At 43.8% G+C, this 21,547-nt stretch overlaps 1 protein-coding gene across 3 annotated transcripts in view; it reads left to right on the top strand.

Annotated features, from left to right (window-relative positions):
• Nucleotides 1-21,547, top strand: part of ASB5 (ankyrin repeat and SOCS box containing 5) — a 50,292-nt gene that overhangs the window by 18,621 nt on the left and 10,124 nt on the right. The window contains exons 1-3 of one of the 3 annotated variants that reach the window (XM_038755220.1): nt 1,651-1,878; nt 16,743-16,822; nt 19,183-19,290. In XM_038755220.1, coding sequence (XP_038611148.1) covers nt 1,770-1,878; nt 16,743-16,822; nt 19,183-19,290 — 297 coding nt within the window. In that variant the 5' untranslated portion in view covers nt 1,651-1,769. Of the gene's footprint in view, nt 1-1,650; nt 1,879-2,055; nt 2,173-16,742; nt 16,823-19,182; nt 19,291-21,547 lie in introns of those variants that run through there. The other 2 variants (XM_038755221.1, XM_038755219.1) reach the window with 2 other exon arrangements.

Here is a 21,547-nt window from a genome sequence, read left to right as displayed (position 1 = left end):
TTACTATGTGCAAAGCACTGTTCTAAGCGCTGGAGAGGTTACAAGTTAATCAGGTTGTCCCACCTGGGGCTCACAGTCTTAGCCCCCATTTTCCAGATGAGGGAACTGAGGCACAGAGAAGTAAGTGACTTGCCCAAAGTCACACAGCTGACAATTGGTGGAGCCGGGATTTGAACCCATGACCTCTGACTCCAAAGCCCATGCTCTTTCCACTGAGCCATGCTGCTTCTCAATTATAGCTTATAGCTTATAGCTCTGATTAGCTTATATCTACCCCAGTGCTTAGTACAGTGCCTGGCACATAATAAACAGCATGGCTCAGTGGAAAGAGCACGGGGTTTGGAGTCAGGGGTCAGGGGTTCGAATCCCAGCTCGGCCAATTGTCAGCTGTGTGACTTTGGGCAAGTCACTTAACTTCTCTATGCCTCAGTTCCCTCATCTGTAAAATGGGGATTAAGACTGTGAGCCCCCCGTGGGACAACCTTATCTCCTTGTAACTTTCCCAGCGCTTAGAAATGTGCTTTGCACATAGTAAGCACTTAATAAATGCCATTATTATTATTATTATTATTATTATTATTAACAGATGCCACAATTATTATTACTATTGTTATTACATAGTGAATGCTTAACTAGCACCATAATTATCACTGAGAAGCAGCGTGGCATAGTGGAAAGAGCCCTGGCCTGGGATTCAGTTGGAACCTGGTTTCAAATCTTAGCTCCCTCTTTTATAATAATAAATAATAATAATAGTGATGGCATTTATTAAGCACTTACTATATGCAAAGCACTGTTCTAAGCGCTGGGGAGGTTACAAGGTGGCCAGGTTGTCCCACGGGGGGCTCACAGTTTTAATCCCCATTTTACAGATGAGGTAACTGAGGTCCAGAGAAGTTAAGTGACTTGCCCAAAGTCACCCAGCTGACAATTGGCGGAGGTGGGATTTGAACCCATGACCTCTGACTACAAAGCCCGGGCTCTTTCCAATCAATCAATCGTATTTATTGAGCGCTTACTGTGTGCAGAGCACTCTGCTAAGCACTTGGGAAGTACAAGTTGGCAACATATAGAGACAGTCCCTACCCAACAGTGGGCTCACAATCTAAAAGGGGGAGACAGAGAACAAAACCAAACATACTAACAAAATAAAATAAATAGAATAGATATGTACAAGTAAAATAAATAAATAAATAGAGTAATAAATATGTACAAACATATATACATATATACACTGAGCCACGCTGTTTCTCTGCTGTGTGATCTTGGGCAAGCCACTTCTCCGTACCTCCGTTCCATCATCTGTAAAATGGGGATGAAGACTGTGAGCCCCATTTGAGACATGGACTGTGTCCAACCTGATTAGCTTGCATCAAAACACAGTGTATGTGTTTAGCAGATGCCATTAAAAAAAAAGACAGCTGGGTTCTCTTCCGTTCAAACTGAAAAAAAACCCACTTTGCACACTTTCTGCCTGTATCATGCAAATAGTTAAGTCTCCTGCCGCAGCTTCTTGATTTTAAAAATAGAAAATGCCAGGGTTTCTGTTCCTTCCCCCCCCTAACCGGCGCTCAACAGCCTAGCTTCTGGGTGAGGCTGAATAGATTTCTGTGTCAGGGCTGGTCTACAGTAAAGCACACAAGCTCCCTTTGTGAAAAGCCAAAGGGAAAGGAACAGGAGTCGGAGATTCCGGGCCCGATGCTTTTCCCGACTGGAGCACCTGCTCCGATGACGCTAGGCCCGGCCCGAGGGAAAACGACAGCCCAGTTATGTCCGCAGATATTTCCTTGAAGGGGTCCTGTCCGAAGAGAAGGTTAGAAAGGAGAGAGGAGACCCCGGCCAAAAGAAAAGCCAGCTGGGGTGTTCTGATTAGCCAAGGTGAGTGTCCACAGTCTCTTCTCCAGATTGTGGTGGCCCTCAAAGACGCTCCTCTGACCCTGTTTGGGCGAAGACTAACTTTAAGCCGGGGATGGGGCCGATTTCCAGAATGGAGATTCGGAAATGGGAACGTGCAGCACTGGGGGAAGGGTGAGTCAGATCTTGATTTCACCGGCAGCGAGGAAGATTAAGAAGCTGACCGACTTTGTCGATCTCCCCGTGTAAGAATGGCAGTAAATAGCATCTCCCTGTATGGCGTAGCCTTTATCTTTCCGGTCCAGTTGCAGGTTCTGGGTAAGTGCGGTGGGGAAAGATCACAGTGGGAGCTGAGGGATGGTCAGATTGTTTGCTAGAAATCACAGCGAGTTCAAGAGAAATCCCGGGCGGCTCTGTCGGGAGAAATCGGAACGCTAAGGAAGGGGAAGATTGGAGCGAAATTCGGCTGTGGCTAGGAAGTTTGTGTTCGGAGGTACTGCAAAGTGGAATGGCTCTGTAGTTTGTCACCCAGAAATGAGGCCAAAAAGAAATTCAAATCAGTTTGGACAGGGTTTGTTTCAGGAATAGGTTGATGGAATGTTTGATGGCGATCAAGTTTAAAATTGATCCTAGAGGAAAACTATGAACACTGAAAAGTACAAGAAAATATGCAAAACGTATCATCAAACCAGCTATTTTTTGAGCGTCTTAGACTGTGGATTCCACGGGGGCAGGGACTGTATCTGATCTGAAGATCTTGTATCTACCCCAGGACTTAGCTCAGTGCTTGTCACAAAATAGGCAGTAAATAAATATCATGGTTATTATCGTCCACTGTTGGGTAGGCACTGTCTCTATATGTTGCCAACTTGTACTTCCCAAGCGCTTAGTACAGTGCTCTGCACACAGTAAGTGCTCAATAAATACGATTGATTGATTGATTGATTGATTGATTATCACTCTGAAATCACAGTTTTGGAGCCGTCCTTTACATTGAATGTAATTTAAAAAAAAAAACAGGAAAGACTTTAAGGGGAGTATTATAAACAATCACAACATCCCAAGCGCTTAGTACAGTGCTCTGCACACAGTAAGTGCTCAATAAATGCGATTGCATGAGTGAACAAACATTCCCCATTCCAAGTGATATACAGGGCTTTCTCTTTTGGACAGAAACATTTGCCGTCTTTAAGAAAAATCACTTGAGGAGTAGAGTTTTCTCTCCTCCACCACCAAGCATTTTCTCTAATTTCTCAAGAGTCAGGTAGCTTATAGATAGGCAGGGAATGTTTCTGTTTATTGTTACACTGTACTCGGCCGAGCGTTTAGTACAGAGCTTTGCACACAGTAAGCACTCAATAAATACAATTGAATGAATGAAAGATAAATTGTGAATTAGTATGTAAATGCAACAATCACAAGTATTTATTGAGCGTTTCCCGCTAAGCACTTGGAAGAGTGTAGTAGAATTGGTAGCCATAAGCCCTTACAATGTAGTAGGGGAGATAGACATGTAAACAAAGGAAGACTGGAGAAAGAAATGAATAAAGAAAGAAACAGAGTATAAGGAGATGTACATAAAGGTGATGGAGGTGGGTTGAATATCACTGTATTCAGTGTTTACAGATCCAAGTACATAGGTGATGCAGAAGGGAAGGAGACTAGAGTGCGGAGATGAGAGGTTAATAATAATGATAATAATTGTGGCATTTGTTAAGCGCTTTCTGTGTGCTTTCTATGTACTAAGCGCTGGGGTGGATCCAAGCAAATCGGGTTGGACACAGTCCCTGTCCCGCTTGGGGCTCACAGTCTTAATCCCCATTTTACAGATGAGGGAACCGAGGCCCAGGAAAGTTAAGTCAGGGAAGGCTTCCTGGAAGAGATATGATTTTAGCAGGGCTTTGAAACAATCAATCAATCATATTTTTTGAGCGCTTACCGTGTGAAGAGGACTGTAAGCACTTGGAAGAGTACAATATAACTGTCAGTAGCAACGCTCCCTGACCACAATAATAGTGATAATAATAATGGTGATATCTGTTTATTCTGCGTCAGGCTAAACTGTGGTGTGGATACAAGCAAATCGGGCAGGAAGCAGTCCCTGTCCCGCATGGGACTCACAGTCTTCATCCCCGTTTTACAGATGAGGTAACTGAGGCACAGGGAAGTGAAATGTCTCGGCCAAGGCCACCCAACAGACAAGCGGTGGAGCCGGGATTAGAATTCATGACTTTTTGACTCTCAGGTTCATGCTCTAAGCACTACGCCATGCTGCTTTCCAAGCTTACACTCCAGAGAGATGGGGAGACAGGGGATAGTGGTAATATATATGTTTGTACATATTTATTACTCTATTAATTAATTTATTTATTTTATTTGTACATATCTATTCTATTTATTTTATTTTGTTAGTATGTTTGGTTTTGTTCTCTGTCTCCCCCTTTTAGACTGTGAGCCCACTGTTGGGTAGGGACCGTCTCTATATGTTGCCAACTTGTACTTCCCAAGCGCTTAGTACAGTGCTCTGCACACAGTAAGCGCTCAATAAATACGATTGATTGATTGATTGATAGTAGTATTTATTTAGCTTTTATTTCCTCTATTCCCTCTCCCTTCTTCATCACCTCCGCACTTGGCTCTGCCGCTTTAAGCGCTGGTTATTCACCCCACCTTCAGCCCCACGGCACTTACGTCCATATCTGGAATTTATTTTAAGATCTGTCTCCCCACCCGGACTGAAAACTCCTTATGGGCAGGGGGACATGTCTACCATTGTACTCTCTCCCAAGCACCGAATGCAGGGAGAAAATACACAGATGAGAATTAGACGCTGTCCCTGTCTCTTGTTCACTTACAATCGAAGATGGGAGGTTCTTTTATGAGAGAGGAGGAGGAAGTTACAGACCAGAGGTAGGATATGGACAAGGGTTCGGGAGTGGGAAAGATGAGATCGAAACCCAGTGAGGAGGTTGGTTTTAGAGGAGGTTGCAGTGGGACAGGATTTGCAGAATCAACAGAACGAAGCTGGGCCGTCCATCGATACTTTAAACCTTTGCGCAGATAAGATTCTGGTTTTATAAGACCTGCAGGTAAAGGAATACTCTATAGGTCATGTTAGAAATTCTCATTAATAATTATCAAATTGTTATTATTAGACAAAGGGTTCCACCCTCTTTCGGAGCAAAGGAGAGTTGAGAATTAGTACACTATGATTTTAAAATGATAACAACGATGCTATTTTCAAAGTACATCTTCATCATCATCAATAGTATTTATTGAGCGCTTACTGTGTGCAGAGCACTGTACTAAGCACTTGGGAAGTACAAGTTGGCAGCATCTAGAGACAGTCCCTACCCAACAGTGGGCTCACAGTCTAAAAGGGGGAGACAGAGAACAAAACCAAACGTACTAACAAAACAAAATAAATAGAATAGATATGTACAAGTGAAATAAATATGAGCTGAGCACCAGGGTAGACATAAGATTATTCATTATGACTCAGTCTCTGTCCCACATGTGGCTGGTAGTCAACGAGGGTGAGAGAACCAGTCTGAGGAAACTGAGGCACAGAGAATTTAAGTGATTTGCCCAGAAGAAAAGTGGCAGAGCTGGGCCTGGAACTCCCAGCTCCACCACTTGTCTGCTGTGTGATTTATTAATTATTACTCAATAAATTAATAATTAATAGTGCCAAATTGTTAATAGATTAATTTTTTTATTTTGTTAATATATTTTGCTTTGTTGTCTGTCTCCCCCTTCTAGACTGTGAGCCCGTTGTTGAGTAGGGACCATCTCTATATGTTGCCAATTTGGACTTCCCAAGCGCTTAGTACAGTGCTCTGCACACAGTAAGCGCTCAATAAATACGATTGAATGAAGTGAAGAAGGCACTTCACCTCTCTGGGCCTCAGTTCCTTCATCTGTAAAATGGGGATTGAGACTGTGAGCCCCACGTGGGACAGGGACTGTATCCAACCTGATTTGCTTGTATCCACTTCAGCGCTTAGTACAGTACCTGACACGTAGTGAGCCCTTAATAAATCCAGTAGTTATTATGATTATGATTGTTATTGTCTCCTGACTCCCAGCTCCATGCTCTCTCTACTCTGCTGCCTCTAGGCACAGAACCTCATAGTTCTAATAACTATTTCACGCTAATTCAATTTCCAGGTCTTTAAATATCATTTACCCAGTCGATTTTTATGTTCACTTACTTGATTCAATGCTTAAAGGGGATGCCGTTACAAACAATACCTCTCTGCAATAATTACTATGAGCAAATTCAACTTGTTTAAATGCATTTTGCGTCGCTCTCCATTTTCTCCCCAAAACAATTAAGAGCATTAAGTGAGTACTCCTAAACTGAAAACACAGATGTTCTTGAAAATCACAGACCACTCATGGAAAAACAATCAGTAAGGAGGAAATGTCTGATTCCTTTAATACAGGGATTCATTTATGAAAAATTCACCCAAGATGAATCTAATCATTCCCTTGAGAAGCAGCGTGACTCAATCAATCAATCGTATTTATTGAGCGCTTACTGTGTGCAGAGCACTGTACTAAGCGCTTGGGAAGTACAAGTTGGCAACATATAGAGACAGTCCCTACCCAACAGTGGGCTCACAGTCTAAAAGTGGAAAGATCCCGGGCTTTGGAGTCAGAGGTCACGAGTTCAAATCCCAGCCCTGCCAACTGTCAGCTGTGTGGCTTTGGGCAAATCACTTCACTTCTTTGGGCCTCAGTTACCTCATCTGTAAAATGGGGATTAAAACTGTGAGCCCCCCGTGGGACAACCTGATCACCTTGTAATCTCCCCAGCGCTTAGAACAGTGCTTTGCACATAGTAAGCACTTAGTAAATGCCATCATTATCATCAGCACGAGTTTCCTCAATACATTTCTCTTTTTGGTGCGAATGCAATGGGCTGGTTGAGGACTGTCCAAAATGAGAGACTTTAGCTTAAAAGAAAAGAAGTTGAGTTTCCTAATTCTCAGCTTTGCTAGGAGACAGCGTGGAATGCTCTGCTCAGACATCGTTGAGCAGAAATTGGGTTGTGGACATTATTGATCACAGTATGGTTGTCCTAACTTGATGAGCAAGACACTGTACCAAGCATAGTACAGTGCTCTGCACACAGTAAGAGCTCAATAAATACGATTGATTGATTGATTGGGAAACTGTACACAGGGGGAAGAGTTAACTGCCGTCCTGGCTTCCAAAGGGCCCCCAATCTAGAAATAACGGAAGAGGGAAGATAGATAAGTAGGGACTTTTATTATTGTTGGGAATGATAATATTATTACTATATCTGTTAGTGCTTAGAGTGACAAGCACTGTTTTAACAATAATGATGGTGGTATTTGTTAAGTGCTTACTATGTGCAAAGCACTGTTCTAAGTGCTGTGGAGGGGAATACAAGGTAATCGGGTTGTCCCACTTGGGGCTCACAGTCTTAATCCCCATTTTACAGTTGAGGTAACTGAGGCACAGAGAAGTTAAGTGGCTTGGCCAAGGTCACACAGCTGACAAGTGGCGGAGCTGGAATTCGAACCCATGACCTCTGATTCCCAGACTGAGCCCCTTCCTTCCTCTCCCCCTCGACCCCCCTCCATCCCCCCCATCTTACCTCCTTCCCTTCCCCTCAGCACCTGTATATATGTATATATGTTTGTACATATTTCTTACTCTATTTATTTATTTATTTATTTTACTTGTACATATCTATTCTATTTATTTTATTTTGTTAGTATGTTTGGTTTTTTTCTCTGTCTCCCCCTTTTAGACTGTGAGCCCACTGTTGGGTTGGGACCGTCTCTATATGTTGCCAACTTGGACTTCCCAAGCACTTAGTACAGTGCTCTGCACACAGTAAGCGATCAAGAAATATGATTGATTGATTGATTGATTGATTGATTCCCAAGCCCGCCCTCTTTCCACTGAGCCACGGTACAAGATCATCAGGTTGTCCCGCCTGGACCTATTGATTGATAGGTATAATAGAGTTCGATCTAACAGTCTCGGTCTCCCACACGGGTCTCACAGGCTACAGTGAGGGGAATTGACTTCAGACAACCTGAGAGAAACAATGTGGCTCCGAGGGAAGAGTCTGGGATTAGGAGTCAGGAGAACCAACTTGTACTTCCCAAGCGCTTAGTACAGTTCTCTGCACACAGTAAGCGCTCAATAAATACAATTGAATGAATGAATGAATGAACTGTGTTCTAATTCTGGCTGTGTGGCCTTGGACGAATCACTCAACTTCTCCATGCCTCAGTTTCCTCATCTAAGAACTAGGGATTAATAATAATAATGATGGCATTTGTTAAGCGCTTACTATGTACAAAGCACTGTTCTAAGCGCTGGGGGGGATACAAGGTAATCAGGTTGTCCCACGTGGGGCTCACAGTCTTAATCCCCATTTTACAGATGAGGGAACTGAGGCTCAGAGAAGTTAAGTGACTTGCCCAAGGTCACACAGCGGACGTGTGGTGGAGTCGGAATTAGAACCCATGACCTCTGACTCCCAAGCCTGTGTTCTTTCCACTGAGCCACGCTGCTTCTCTTCTGTGGGACAGAGACTGTGGGACAGTCAATCAATCAATCAATCATATTTAATGAGTGTTTACTGTGTTCAGAGCACTGTACTAATAATAATAATGGCATTTGTTAAGCGTTTACAATGTGCAAAGCACTGTTCTAAGCGTTTGGGGTGGATACAAGGTGATCAGGTTGCCCCACGCGGGGCTCACAGTCTTAATCCCCCTTTCACGGATGAGGTAGCTGAGGCTCAGAGAAGCGAAGTGACTTGCCCAAAGTCACACAGCTGACAAGTGGTGGAGCCGGGATTAGAACCCATGACCTCTGACTCCCAAGCCTGGGCTCTTTCCACTGAGCCACGCTGCTTCTCTAAGCACCTGGAAGAGTCCCTTCTAGGCTGTGAGCCTGTTGCTGGGTAGGGACCATCTTTATATGTTGCCGATTTGTACTTCCCAAGCACTTAGTACAGTGCTCTGAACACAGTAAGTGCTCAATAAATACAGTTGAATGAATGAATGAGAGTCCAGTATAACAGAGTTGGTAGACACACTCCATGCCCACGAGGAGCTTCCAGTCTAGAGGGGTGACATGGCCCTCGGAGTCAGAAGGTCATGGGTTCTAATTCCATCTAGGCCACTTTTCTGCTGTGTGACCTTGGGCAAGTCATTTCACTTCTCTGTGCCTCAGTTACCTCATCTGTAAAATGGGGATTAAGACTGTGAGCCCCCCGTGGTACAACCTGATCACCTTCAGCACATAGAACAGTGCTTTGCACATAGTAAGTGCTTAATAAATGCCATTATTATTATTATTATTATTATTATTATTATTATTATTATTATTATTATTCTCTGTAAAATGGGGATTGAGACTGTGAGCCCCACGTAGGACAGGGAAGGTGTCCAACACGATTTGCTTGTATCCACCCCAGTGCTTAATACAGTGTCTGGCACATAGTAAGCACTTAAAAAATACCATTACTATTAATGTTATTATTATAACATTATTATTATTAATAATAATTAATAATAATAATATTATTATTAATAATAATAATAATAACAACGATCTGGCCTGCTGGGTAACCTTGGGCAAGTCACTGCACTTCTCTAAGCCTCAGTTTTCTCACCTGTCAAATGGGAATTCAACACCTGTTACCTTTCTTCCCCTAGTCTGTAAGCTCATTATGGACAGGGAGTGTGTCTGTTACACTGTTATACTGTATTCTCTCAAGTGCTTAATCCAGAGCTCTGCGCAGAGTAAACACTGAATAAATACGATTGACGGACTGACTGACTCTCATTTAAGAATGCGAGCCCCACAGTAAGCGCTCAATAAATACGATTGAATGAATGAATGAATGACATTGACTGGGATTCATTCATTCATTCACTCAATCGTATTTATTGAGCGCTTACTGTGTGCAGAGCACTGGACTAAGAGCTTGGGAAGTACAAGTCGGCAACATATAGAGACGGTCCCTACTCAACAGTGGGCTCACAGTCTAGAAGGGGGAGACAGACAAAAAAAAACAAAACATAGACAGGTGTCAAAACCATCAGAATAAATAGAATTATAGCTACAGGATCTTGTGTCTACAGTTCCTGGAACACAGTAAGCGCCTAACAAACACCACAATTAGTCTAATAATAATAATAATAATAATAATAATGGCATTTATTAAGTGCTTACTACGTGCAAAGCACTATTCTAAGCACTGGGGAGGTTACAAGGTGATCAGGTTGTCCCACATGGAGCTCACAATCTCAATCCCTATTTTACAGATGAGGGAACTGAGACCCAGAGATGCGAAGTGACTTGCCCAAAGTCACACAGCTGACAAGTGGCAGAGCAGGGATTTGAACCCATGACCTCTGACTCCAAATCCCAGGCTCTTTCCACTGAGCCACGCTGCTCTTCCAATATCCAAACATAGTATATAGATAGATAGATAGATAGATAGATAGATAGGTAGATATAGATATAGATAGATAGATAGATAGATATAATATCTATATGATATATATGAGATATAGATATAGATAGATAGATAGATAGATAGATATATAGATATATATAATATCTATATGATATATATGATATACGATATATATGATATAGGATATATATGATATACAATATATATATGGTATATGATATATGATATATATCATATATATGTGTGTATATATATGATGGTATTTGTTAAGCGCTTACTATATGTAAAGCTCTGATATACGATATCTATATATGATATACGGTATATATGGTATATGATATATATCATATATATGTGTGTATATATATGATGGTATTTGTTAAGTGCTTACTATATGTAAAGCTCTGTTCTAAGCACTGGGAAGTTACACGGTGATCAGGTTGTCCCACAGGGGGCTCACAATTTTAATCCCCATTTTCCAGACGAGGGAACTGAGGCCCAGAGAAGTTAAGTGACTTCCCCAAAGTCACACAGCCGACAGTTGGCGGAGCCAGGCGCTTAACAGATACCGCCATTCTTCTCCTTATTATCAGTAGCATGATTATTATTATTCCAACGCACTGCGTCGAGAATAAACCAATGGTTTGCAGGGTTTCTTTTTCCCCGGGGGAGGCTGCTGAGAGGAGAGACGGTATTTCAGAGGTCCCGGTCTTGAGCACAGAGTGGTGGTGTTGTCCAGTGGAAGGAGAATCCTACCGGCATAGGCTGAAAAGATATGAGGAGTCGAGTTGCGGCTGGCTGGAAATGCCTTGGGGAGACGGTGATTTCGGTATGGTGTGGAGGGGAATTGTGTTGTCCTATATTTGATGCCTGATGGTGTAAATGCTCTCCTCTTAACGCGGGGGTGTTTCCAATTTCCATTTCCCATCAATTTTTGTTTTTTGTTTTTTCGGGTTTTTTTATGGCATTTATAAAGCACTTACTATGTGCAAAGCACTGTTCTAAGCGCTGGGGAGGTTACAAGGTGATCAGGTTGTCCCACAGGGGGCTCACAGTCTTAATCCCCATTTTACAGATGAGGTCACTGAGGCCCAGAGAAGTGAAGTGACTTGCCCAAAGTCACACAGCTGACAATTGGCTGAGCCGGGATTTGAACCCCTGACCTCTGACTCCAAAGCCCGGGCTCTTTCCACTGAGCCACGCTGCTTCTTGTGTTGAATTCCTACCTTATTTTTCGAGGGCATTCACCATTTCAAAGGGATAAACGTATAGTTTCCTTCATGTAGAAAGTTTTCAAGTGCTCAGGGAGGAGATTTATTTATTTATTTATTTATTTTACTCTATTTATTTTACTCTATTTATTTATTTATTTGTTTGTTTATTTGTTTGTTTTACTTGTACATATCTATTCTATTTATTTTATTTTGTTAGTATGTTTGGTTTTGTTCTCTGTCTCCCCGTTTTAGACTGTGAGCCCACTGTTGGGTAGGGACTGTCTCTATATGTTGCCAATTTGTACTTCCCAAGCGCTTAGGACAGTGCTCTGCACATAGTAAGCGCTCAATAAATACGATTGATGATGATGATGATGATGATCAATTATAGGCCCCGTCGATTTCTCCAATTAGCTGGGGTCTAACCTCAGAGGCAACCTGCTTCGCGCCGGGCAAGCAGAAGCTATTCGCCAATAGAGTCGATTTTGACTTTGATCTCCTAAATGCATCGTGTTGGACGTGTCTCGCTGCTGTGGAGTTGGATTGGCAACGAATATTGCTTATTTTTTAGCCCCTCGGTTAGAAGCAGTGTGGCCCAGTGGAAAGAGCAGGGGGTGGGGGTCAGAGGACCCGGGTTCTAATCTGCGTTTCGCCACTTCTCTGCTGCGGGACCTTGGGCGAGTCACCTAATAATAATAATAATAATGTCGGCATTTATTAAGTGCTTACTATGTGCAAAGCACTGTTCTAAGCGCTGGGGAGGTTACAAGGTGATCCGGTTGTCCCACAGGGGGCTCACAGTCTTCATCCCCATTTTACGGATGAGGTAACTGAGGCACAGAGAAGTTAAGTGACTTGCCCAAAGTCACGCAGCTGACAGTTGGTGGAGCCGGGACTTGAACCCATGACCTCTGACTCCAAAGCCCGGGCTCTTTCCATTGAGCCACGCTGCTTCTCTAACTTCTCGGTGCCTCGGTTACTTCATCTGTAAAATGGGGATTAAGACCGTGAGCTCTATGTGGGACAGGAACCGTATCCAAGCCGATTAGTTTGTACATACCTCAAAACTTATTAGTCAGGAACTCAGTCGTATGTATTGAGCACTTACTGTGTGCAGAGCACTGTACTAAGCGCTCGGGAGAGTACTAGATAACAATAGAACGGACACATTGCCTGCCCACATTGAGTTTCCAGGCTAGAGGATACAGTGTGTGACACATAGTAAGCATTCATTCATTCATTCAATCGTGTTTATTGAGCACTTACTGTGTGCAGAGCACTGTACTAAGCGCTTGGGAAGTACAAGTTGGCATCATATAGAGATGGTTCCTACCCAACAGCAGGCTCACAGTCTAGAAGACTGTACATGTAACAAATGCTTGAGAAGCAGCGTGGCTCAGTGGAAAGAGCATGGGCTTTGGAGTCAAAGGTCATGGGTTCTAATCCCGGCCCTGCCACTTGTCTGCTGTGTAACTTTGGGCAAGTCTAACTTCTCTGGGCCTCAGTTACCTCATCTGTAAAATGGGGCTGAAGACTGTGAGCCCCCCATGGGCCAACCTGATAAACTTGTAACCTCCCCAGCTCTTAGAACGGTGCTTTGCACATAGTAAGCGCTTAATAAGTACCATTATTATTATTAGTAGTAGTAGCAGTAGATAGATCTCTGGCCTGGGAGCCAGAAGGACCTGGGTTCTAATCCCCGCTCCATCACATGTCTGCTGTGTGACTTTGAGCAAGTCACTTCACTTTTCTCTGCCTCAGTTACCTCATCTGTAAAGGAGGATAAGAGCAGGAGCCCCACGTGGGATTGTGCCCAAACTGATTAACTTGTATGTACCCCAGTGTTTAGAGCAGTGCTTGGCACATAGTAGCTTTAACAAGAACCACTGCTATTATTATTAATAGCAATAAACATATACCACGAGGTAGTACATTCAGAGAACAGCGTGGTATTCTAGGCATCCTGGGGAGTTGATCTCGGCCTGCCCATTGCGAGGCCTATTCCTGGGGAACGAGGGTTTTTATCCTACGGAATTACTGGAAAGAAGAGCTCCACGGAAACCACTAGCTGTTGCCCGCTGATATTCTCAAAGGGGAGGAGGCAGGGAGGTTGCGGGCTGTGGTAGAAAATAGAAGTCGGAGTGAGATCCAGGGGTCATTCGACTCTCCGGGGCCCGGAATGACAGGCCTTATTCCAAAGAACACAAGAGAGCCCATTTTTGGCCATTACATTTCCTCCTGGCTGCTTCGGTGTTTATGTGGTGGCTCTCTGTCTTTTATTTTAGTATCTCTCTCCCCCGCCTGATTGTAGACTCCTCGTGTCGGGGATCATGTCTCCTAATTCTGTTGCACCCTGTCAGTCAGTCAATCCTATTTACTGAGTACTTACTGAGTGAAGAGCACTGCACTAAGCATTTAGGAGAGTGTGTCTGTTCATTCTTGGATTGTACACTCATTCATTCATTCATTCAATTGTATTTATTGAGCGCTTACTGTGCGCAGAGCACTGTACTAAGCGCTTGGGAAGTACAACCCGGCACTCCCAAGTGCTTAGTACAGTGCTCTGCACTGATTAAACATTAGCCAACACAATACAGTTCATAGACACAATCTCACCACACAGAGGCCTTACAATCTACTAATAAATAATAATGATGGCATTTATTAAGCGCTTACTATATGCAAAGCACTATTCTAAGCGCTGGGAGTGGCATGGGAGGGTGTGTCTGTTTATTCATCGTCATCATCATCATCATCAATCGTATTTATTGAGCGCTTACTGTGTGCAGAGCACTGTACTAAGCGCTTGGGAAGTACAAGTTGGCAACATATAGAGACAGTCCCTACCCAACAGTGGGCTCACAGTCTAAAAGGGGGAGGCAGAGAACAAAACCAAACATACTAACAAAATAAAATAAATAGAATAGACATGTACAAGTAAAATAAATAAATAAATAGAGTAATAAATATGGACAAACATATATACATATATACAGGTGCTGTGGGGAAGGGAAGGAGGTAAGATGGGGGGGATGGAGAGGGGGACGAGGGGGATTCTTGTATTCTCCCAAGCGCTTAATAGATTGCAAGGTCTTTGTGGGCAGAGATTGTGTCTATCGCCTCTATTGTGTTGGCTACTGTTTAATCTTCTGGAAGTTTGATTTATGGAGTCGCCCGTCTGGCGACCAGGGGCTAGCTCTAGGGAAGAGGGAGGTGAGGCTTTCTGTGACGCTCAGGAGGGTTACCACCCTTTTATAATTTAGCATCTAGAAGCATCCTGGCCTAGTGGGGAGAGCACGGGCCTGGGATTTCAAAGGACCTGGATTCTAATTCTCAGCCAGCTGCTTGCTGTACGAACCTGGGCGAGTCACTTCACTTCTCTGTGTCTCAGTTTCCTCAAGGGTTGGGGCTCACAGTCTTAATCCCTATTTTATAGAAGAGGGAACTGAGGCACAGAGTAGTGCAGTGACGTGCCCAAGGTCACCAAGCAGACAAATGGCAGAGCCGGGATTAGAACCCAGGACCTTTTGACTGCCAGGCCTGTGCTGCAGCCATTAGGCCCCACTGCTTCTCTTATCAATTTAAAGCCTGTGGCCTAAAGAGCCCGCTCTTCTAGACTGTGAGCCCGCTGTTGGGTAGGGACCATCTCTATATGTTGCCAACCTGTACTTCCCAAGCGCTTAGTACAGTGCTCTGCACACAGTAAGCGCTCAATAAATACGATTGAATGAATGAAGAAATTTCCAGAATCTTAAACTGTGATCCAATCCCATCTAAGGGTTTTTACATTTTGGCCTAGAGGATTGAGCACGGGACTGGCACTCAGAAGGTCATAGGCTCTATTCCTGACTCCGCAACTTGCCTGCTGTGTGACCTTGGGCAAGTCACTTCACTTCTCTGTCCCTCAGTTCCCTCATCTGTAAAACGGGAACGGAGACTGTGAGCCCCATTTGGGACAGGGACTGTGTCCAAACCGATTTGCCTGTAATAATAATAACGTTGGTATTTGTTAAGTGCTTACTATGTGCCAAGCACTGTTCTAAGCGCTGGGGTAGATACAAGGTAATCAGGTTGTCCCAAGTGGGGCTCACAGTCTTCATCCCCATTTTACCGATGAGGTAACTGCGGCCCAGAGAAGTTAAGTGATTTGCCCAAGGTCACACAACTGACAAGTGGCAGAGGCGGAATTAGAACCCACCACCTCTGACTCCCAAGCCTGGGCTCTTTCCACTAAGCCATGCTGTAACCACCCCAGCGCTCAGTAGCATGTCTGGCACATAGTAGGTGCTGACAAATACCATAATTATTATTATTAATAATAATATAATAATAATTTTGGTCTTTGTGAAGCACTTACTATGTGCCAAGCACTGGTCTAAGCGCTGGGAGATACAAGGTAATCAGGTTGTCCCACATTCATTCATTCAATCGTATTTACTGAGCGCTTACTGTGTGCAGAGCACTGTACTAAGCGCTTGGGAAGTACAAATTGGCAACATATAGAGACAATCCCTACCCAACAGTGGGCTCACAGTCTAGTGCCCACACGGAGCTCACAGTCTTAATCCCCATTTTCCAGATGAGGTAACGGAGGCACAGAGAAGTTAAATGACTTGCCCAAAGTCACACACCGGCTAAGTGGCAGAGTCGGGATTAGAACCCATGACCTCTGACTCCCAAGCCCGGGCTCATTCCACTGAGCCACGTATTATCATTATCATTAGGAGGCCTTCCCAGACTGAGCCCCTTCCTTCCTCTCCCCCTCACCCCCCTCTCCATCCCCCCCATCTTACCTCCTTCCCTTCCCCACAGCACCTGTTTATATGTATATATGTTTGTACATATTTATTACTCAATTTATTTATTTTACTTATACATATCTATTCTATTTATTTTATTTTGTTAGTATGTTTGGTTTTGTTCTCTGTCTCCCCCCTTTTAGACTGTGAGCCCGCTGCTGGGTAGGGACTGTCTCCATATGTTGCCAACTTGTACTTCCCAAGTGCTTAGTACAGTGTTCTGCACAGAGTAAGCGCTCAATAAATACGATTGATTGATTTTCCAGGTCACCCAGCAGACAAGTGTCACAGCCGGGATCAGAAGCCCAAAGCCCTGGCTACCAAGCTCGGGCTCTTTCCCCTCAGCCATGCCACTTCTCGGGATGTGACTTGTTTCTTTCTTTTTTTCTCCATTAGGTTCATGGGCTGATCGATCCCCTCTGCATGAGGCCGCCAGCCAAGGCCGACTTTTGGCTCTGAAGACTTTGCTCTCACAGGTAGGCGCTTCCTCCAGTCCGAAGGCCGGGGTTCATCATGCCCCAGGGCAATGTCACCCCAAGATTCCCCTGAACGCTGGAACCCTTACACCCTAACCCTTCCCATCATCATCATCATCATCATCAATCAATCGTATTTATTGAGCGCTTACTGTGTGCAGAGCACTGTACTAAGTGCTTGGGAAGTACAATTTGGCAACATATAGAGACAGTCCCTACCCAACAGTGGGCTCACAGTCTAAAAGGGGGAGACAGAGAACAAAACCAAACATACTAACCAAATAAAATAAATAGAATAGATACGTACAAGTAAAATAAGTAGATAAATAAATAGAATAATAAATATGTACAAACATATATACATATATACAGGTGCTGTGGGGAAGGGAAGGAGGTAAGATGGGGGGGATCTTCCCATGTCCAGATCTTACAGACGCTACCGCTACCTCCGATCCGTGGCTCAATTGATGTCCATCGCCTCAGTTAGATTGTAGGCTTCCTGAGAGTAGGGATAAAACTAATAAAAATAAAGATAATAGTAGTTGCCAAGTGCTTACTATATGCTAAGCGCCGTTTACAGAATCAATCCTCTTCCTGATCCTGGAACCATCCCCGTGGGCAGGATTATAATAATGGCATTTATTAAGCCCTGTTCTAAGCGCTGGGGAGGTTACAAGGTGATCAGGTTGTCCCACGGGGGGCTCACCGTCTTCATCCCCATTTTACAGATGAGGGAACAGAGGCCCAGAGAAGTGAAGTGACTTATCCAAAGTCACACAGCTGACAATTGGCAGAGCCGGGATTTGAACCCATGACCTCAGACTCCAAAGCCCGGGCTCTTTCCACTGAGCCACTTCTCTGTAGACCTCCCAAAGTCCAGAAGGGTGCTTGGCACATAGTAAGCGCTTAACAAATACCAACATTATTATTATTACAAATTAGCCACATCCCTAAATGCTTCTTTGGTCCCATTGGCCATCAACAGATGTGATACCAACTTGTACTTCCCAAGCGCTTAGTACAGTGCTCTGCACACAGTAAGCGCTCAATAAATACGATTAAATGAATGAATACTCAGAACTGAACAGTGATCCAGTGGTTTCAAGGGTCTGTACTTAAGCATGGGGTACCTAGAGGACAACGCTCCCCATCTAGACAGTCAACTCCTCGTGGGCAAGGAACATGTCTACCTATCCTGTTCTGTTGGACTCTCCCAATCGATTAGTACAGTGCTCTGCCCACAAATAATAGTAATAATAATAATAATAATAATAATAATAATGACATTTATTAAGCACTTAGTATGTGCAAAACACTGTTCTAAGCGCTGGGGAGGTTATAAGGTGATCAGGTTGTCCCACGTTGGGGCTCCCAGTCTTAATCCCCATTTAACAGATGAGGTAACTGAGGCCCAGAGAAGTGAAGTGACTTGCCCAAAGTCACATAACCGACAACTGGCAGAGCTGGGATTTGAACCCATGACCTCAGACTACAAAGCCCGGGCTCTTTCCACTGAGCCACGCTGCTTCTCTCAGTGTGGCTTAGTGAGACGCAGCGTGGCTTAGTATTGGTCTGGGAATCAGAAGGACCTAAGTGCTAATCCCTGCTTGGCCACATAACAATAATAATAATAATAATGGCATTTGTTAAGCGCTTACTCTGTGCCAAGCACTGTTCTAAGTGCTGGAATGTCTGCTGTGTGACATTTCGCAAGTCATTTCACTTTTCTGGGCCTCAGTTGCCTCATCTGTACTAGCTTGTACTTCCCGAGCGCTTAGTACAGTGCTCTGCACACAGTAAGCGCTCAATAAATACGATTGAATTGAATGAATGAGACTGTAAAGTGGGGATGAAGACTGTGAGCCCCACGTGGGACGGGGACTGTGTCCAACTTGATTGCCTTGTATCTACTCCAGTGCTTAGAAGAGTGCTCGGCACATAGTAAGGCGCTTAACAACTACCATAATTATTATTAGTAGTAAGCCCTCAATAGATTCCATTGATTGATTGGTTGAGTGAGTGATAGATTGGAACAGTCCAATACAGTAGAGTTGGTAGACATGATCGCTACTCGCGAGGACCTTTCAGTCTAGAGGAGGAGTTTACAGGTAGTAAAAATGGAAAAAAGCCCAAAATGGGGTGCCTTGACATTTTGAAAACCCTAAATTGCTCCGAAATGTCATATTCAATGAGTGGTTTTGAATAATCTCTTCACCTCTAAGCTTGTTGTGGACAGAGAACTTGTCCATTAATTGTTGCAATGTCCTCTCCCAAGCGCTTAGTCCAGTTCTCCACACACGGTAAGCGCTCAGTAAATACAGTTAAATAAATGAATTAAACGCTGCTCATATCCCCTCTAGGGCTACAATGTCAACACAGTGACGATCGACAATGTGACTCCATTGCACGAAGCCTGCTTGGGAGATCACATCGGTTGTGCGCGGATTCTTCTGGAAGCGGGAGCCAACGTAAGTCGCCTTGCCCTAAAACTCACGTTTTCAATCAGCACAGATTCAGGGAGAAGGGCTTCCCATGGTTGCGTTCTCTTCTTCTCTGTGACAGTGTCTCCAAAGCGTTTGTTAAACGTAAAAATGACCGGTTGTCTCCTTTTTCGTTTGCTCCGGGGCAGCCTTCGAACCACTGAGGGAATCTGGGCCCAGAGCCCTGGCCCAAAAAAGTCCTCGAGTGTCCAAAGCCAAAGTGAGATTTCCTCTTCCTGGAGGAAGATGAAAACTAGTTGTCTGCCAAGGGAGAATACTTGTAACGAAGGGACAAGAGCTAGAATCTTTTCCAACGGGGAAAGAGAGGGGAGAAAGAAGCTTCCTGGGTCTCGTGGGAGAAAAGGAAAATAAAATATAAGAGAGGAGACGATTACAGTCCTGTTCGTAAAGATATCTGGAAATCAAGTGGACCCTCGGGTATAATAATAATGATCATAATAACAATAATAACTATGGCTAAGTGCTACAATGTGAGAAGCCCTACCACTTGTCTGCTGTGAGACCCTGGCTGAGTCACTTCATATCTCCATGCCTCAGTTCTCTCATCTGCAAAATGGGGTTAAGACTCTGAGACCCATGTGGAGCAGGGACTCTGACCAATCTGATCATCTTGTATCTACCCCCAGCACGTAGTACAGTGCCTGGCACCTAATAAGCGCCAATTTGTACTTCCCAAGTGCTTAGTACAGTGCTCTGCACACAGTAAGCGTTCAAGAAATATGATTGAATGAATGAATGAACAAATGCCATATTTAAAAAAGGACCATTATCGCCCGGTTTATGGTTCTGAGTCCATGAGATAATAATAATAATAATAATGATAATAATAATAATAATAATACTGGCATTTGTAAAGTGCTTACTACGTGCCAAGCACTGTTCTAAGCGCTGAGCACTGTTCTAAGCACTGATCTCCTCGCGGGCTGGGGTCGCATCTACTTTACTGAGTTCTCCCAGGTGCTCAGTAAAATGCTCTCACACGGCAGGAGGTCATTAACCACCACTGAATGATTGAAAGGACTGAGAAGAAGAGAAAGTCTGTGCCTCAGTTCCCTCATCTGTAAAATGGGGATTAAGACTCTGAGCCCCACGTGGGACAGGGACTGTGTCCAACCCAATTAACTCATATCTACCTCATCACTTAAAACAGATTTATCACTCTTTATTTTACTTGTACATATTTACTATTCTATTAATTTTGTTAATGATGTGCATTTAGCTTTAATTCTATTTGTTCTGATGACTTGACACCTGTCTACATGTTTTGTTTTGTTGTCTGTCTCCCCCTTCTAGACTGTGAGCCCGTTGTTGGGTAGGGACCGTCTCTATATGTTGCCAACTTGTACTTCCCAAGCGCTTAGTACAGTGCTCTGCACACAGTAAGCGCTCAATAAATACGATTGAATGAATGAATGAATGAACAGTGCTTGGTGCGCAGTAAGCTCTTAGAGAAGCAGTGTGGCTCAATGGAAAAGAGCACGGGCTTCTTAGTCAGAGGTCATGGATTCCAATCCTGTCTCCGCCAGTTGTCAGCTGTGTGACCTTGGGCAAGTCATGTAGCATCTCTGTTCCTCAGTTATCTCACCTGTAAAATGGGGATTAAGACTGTGAGCCCCACGTGGGACAACCTGATCACCCTGAATAATAATGATAGTCTCCCCCTTCTAGACTGTGAGCCCGTTGTTGGGTAGGGACCATCTCTATATGTTGCCAACTTGTACTTCCCAAGCGCTTAGTGCAGTGCTCTGCACACAGTAAGTGCTCAATAAATACAATTGAATGAATGAATGAATGAATGATAGTATTTATTAAGTGCTTACTATGCACAAAGCACTGTTCTAAACACTGGGGAGGTTACAAGGTGATCAAGTTGTCACACAGGGGGGCTCACAGTCTTCATCCCCATTTTACAGATGCTTAGAACATAGTAAGCACTTTTAACCCATTGTTGGGCAGGGATTGTCTCTGTTGCTGAGTTGTACTTTCCAAGCGCTTAGTCCAGTGCCCTGCACACAGTAAGCACTCAATAAATGCGACTGAATGAATTGAATGAATGAATGAACAAATGCCATCATTATTATTAGCGAATACCACAATAATAATAATAATTTTAGTATTTGTTAATCTCTTACTACTTGGAAAACACTGTTCTAAGCCCTGGGGAGGATACAAGGTGATCAGGTTGTCCCATGTGGGGCTCACAATCTTAATCCCCATTTTCCAG

The sequence above is a fragment of the Tachyglossus aculeatus genome, chromosome 12 (genome assembly GCF_015852505.1).
Source record: "Tachyglossus aculeatus isolate mTacAcu1 chromosome 12, mTacAcu1.pri, whole genome shotgun sequence".
Lineage (NCBI taxonomy): Eukaryota > Metazoa > Chordata > Mammalia > Monotremata > Tachyglossidae > Tachyglossus > Tachyglossus aculeatus.
The sequence above is the reverse complement of the archived record's forward strand: the minus strand, read 5'-3'. Positions and strand labels throughout refer to the sequence as shown.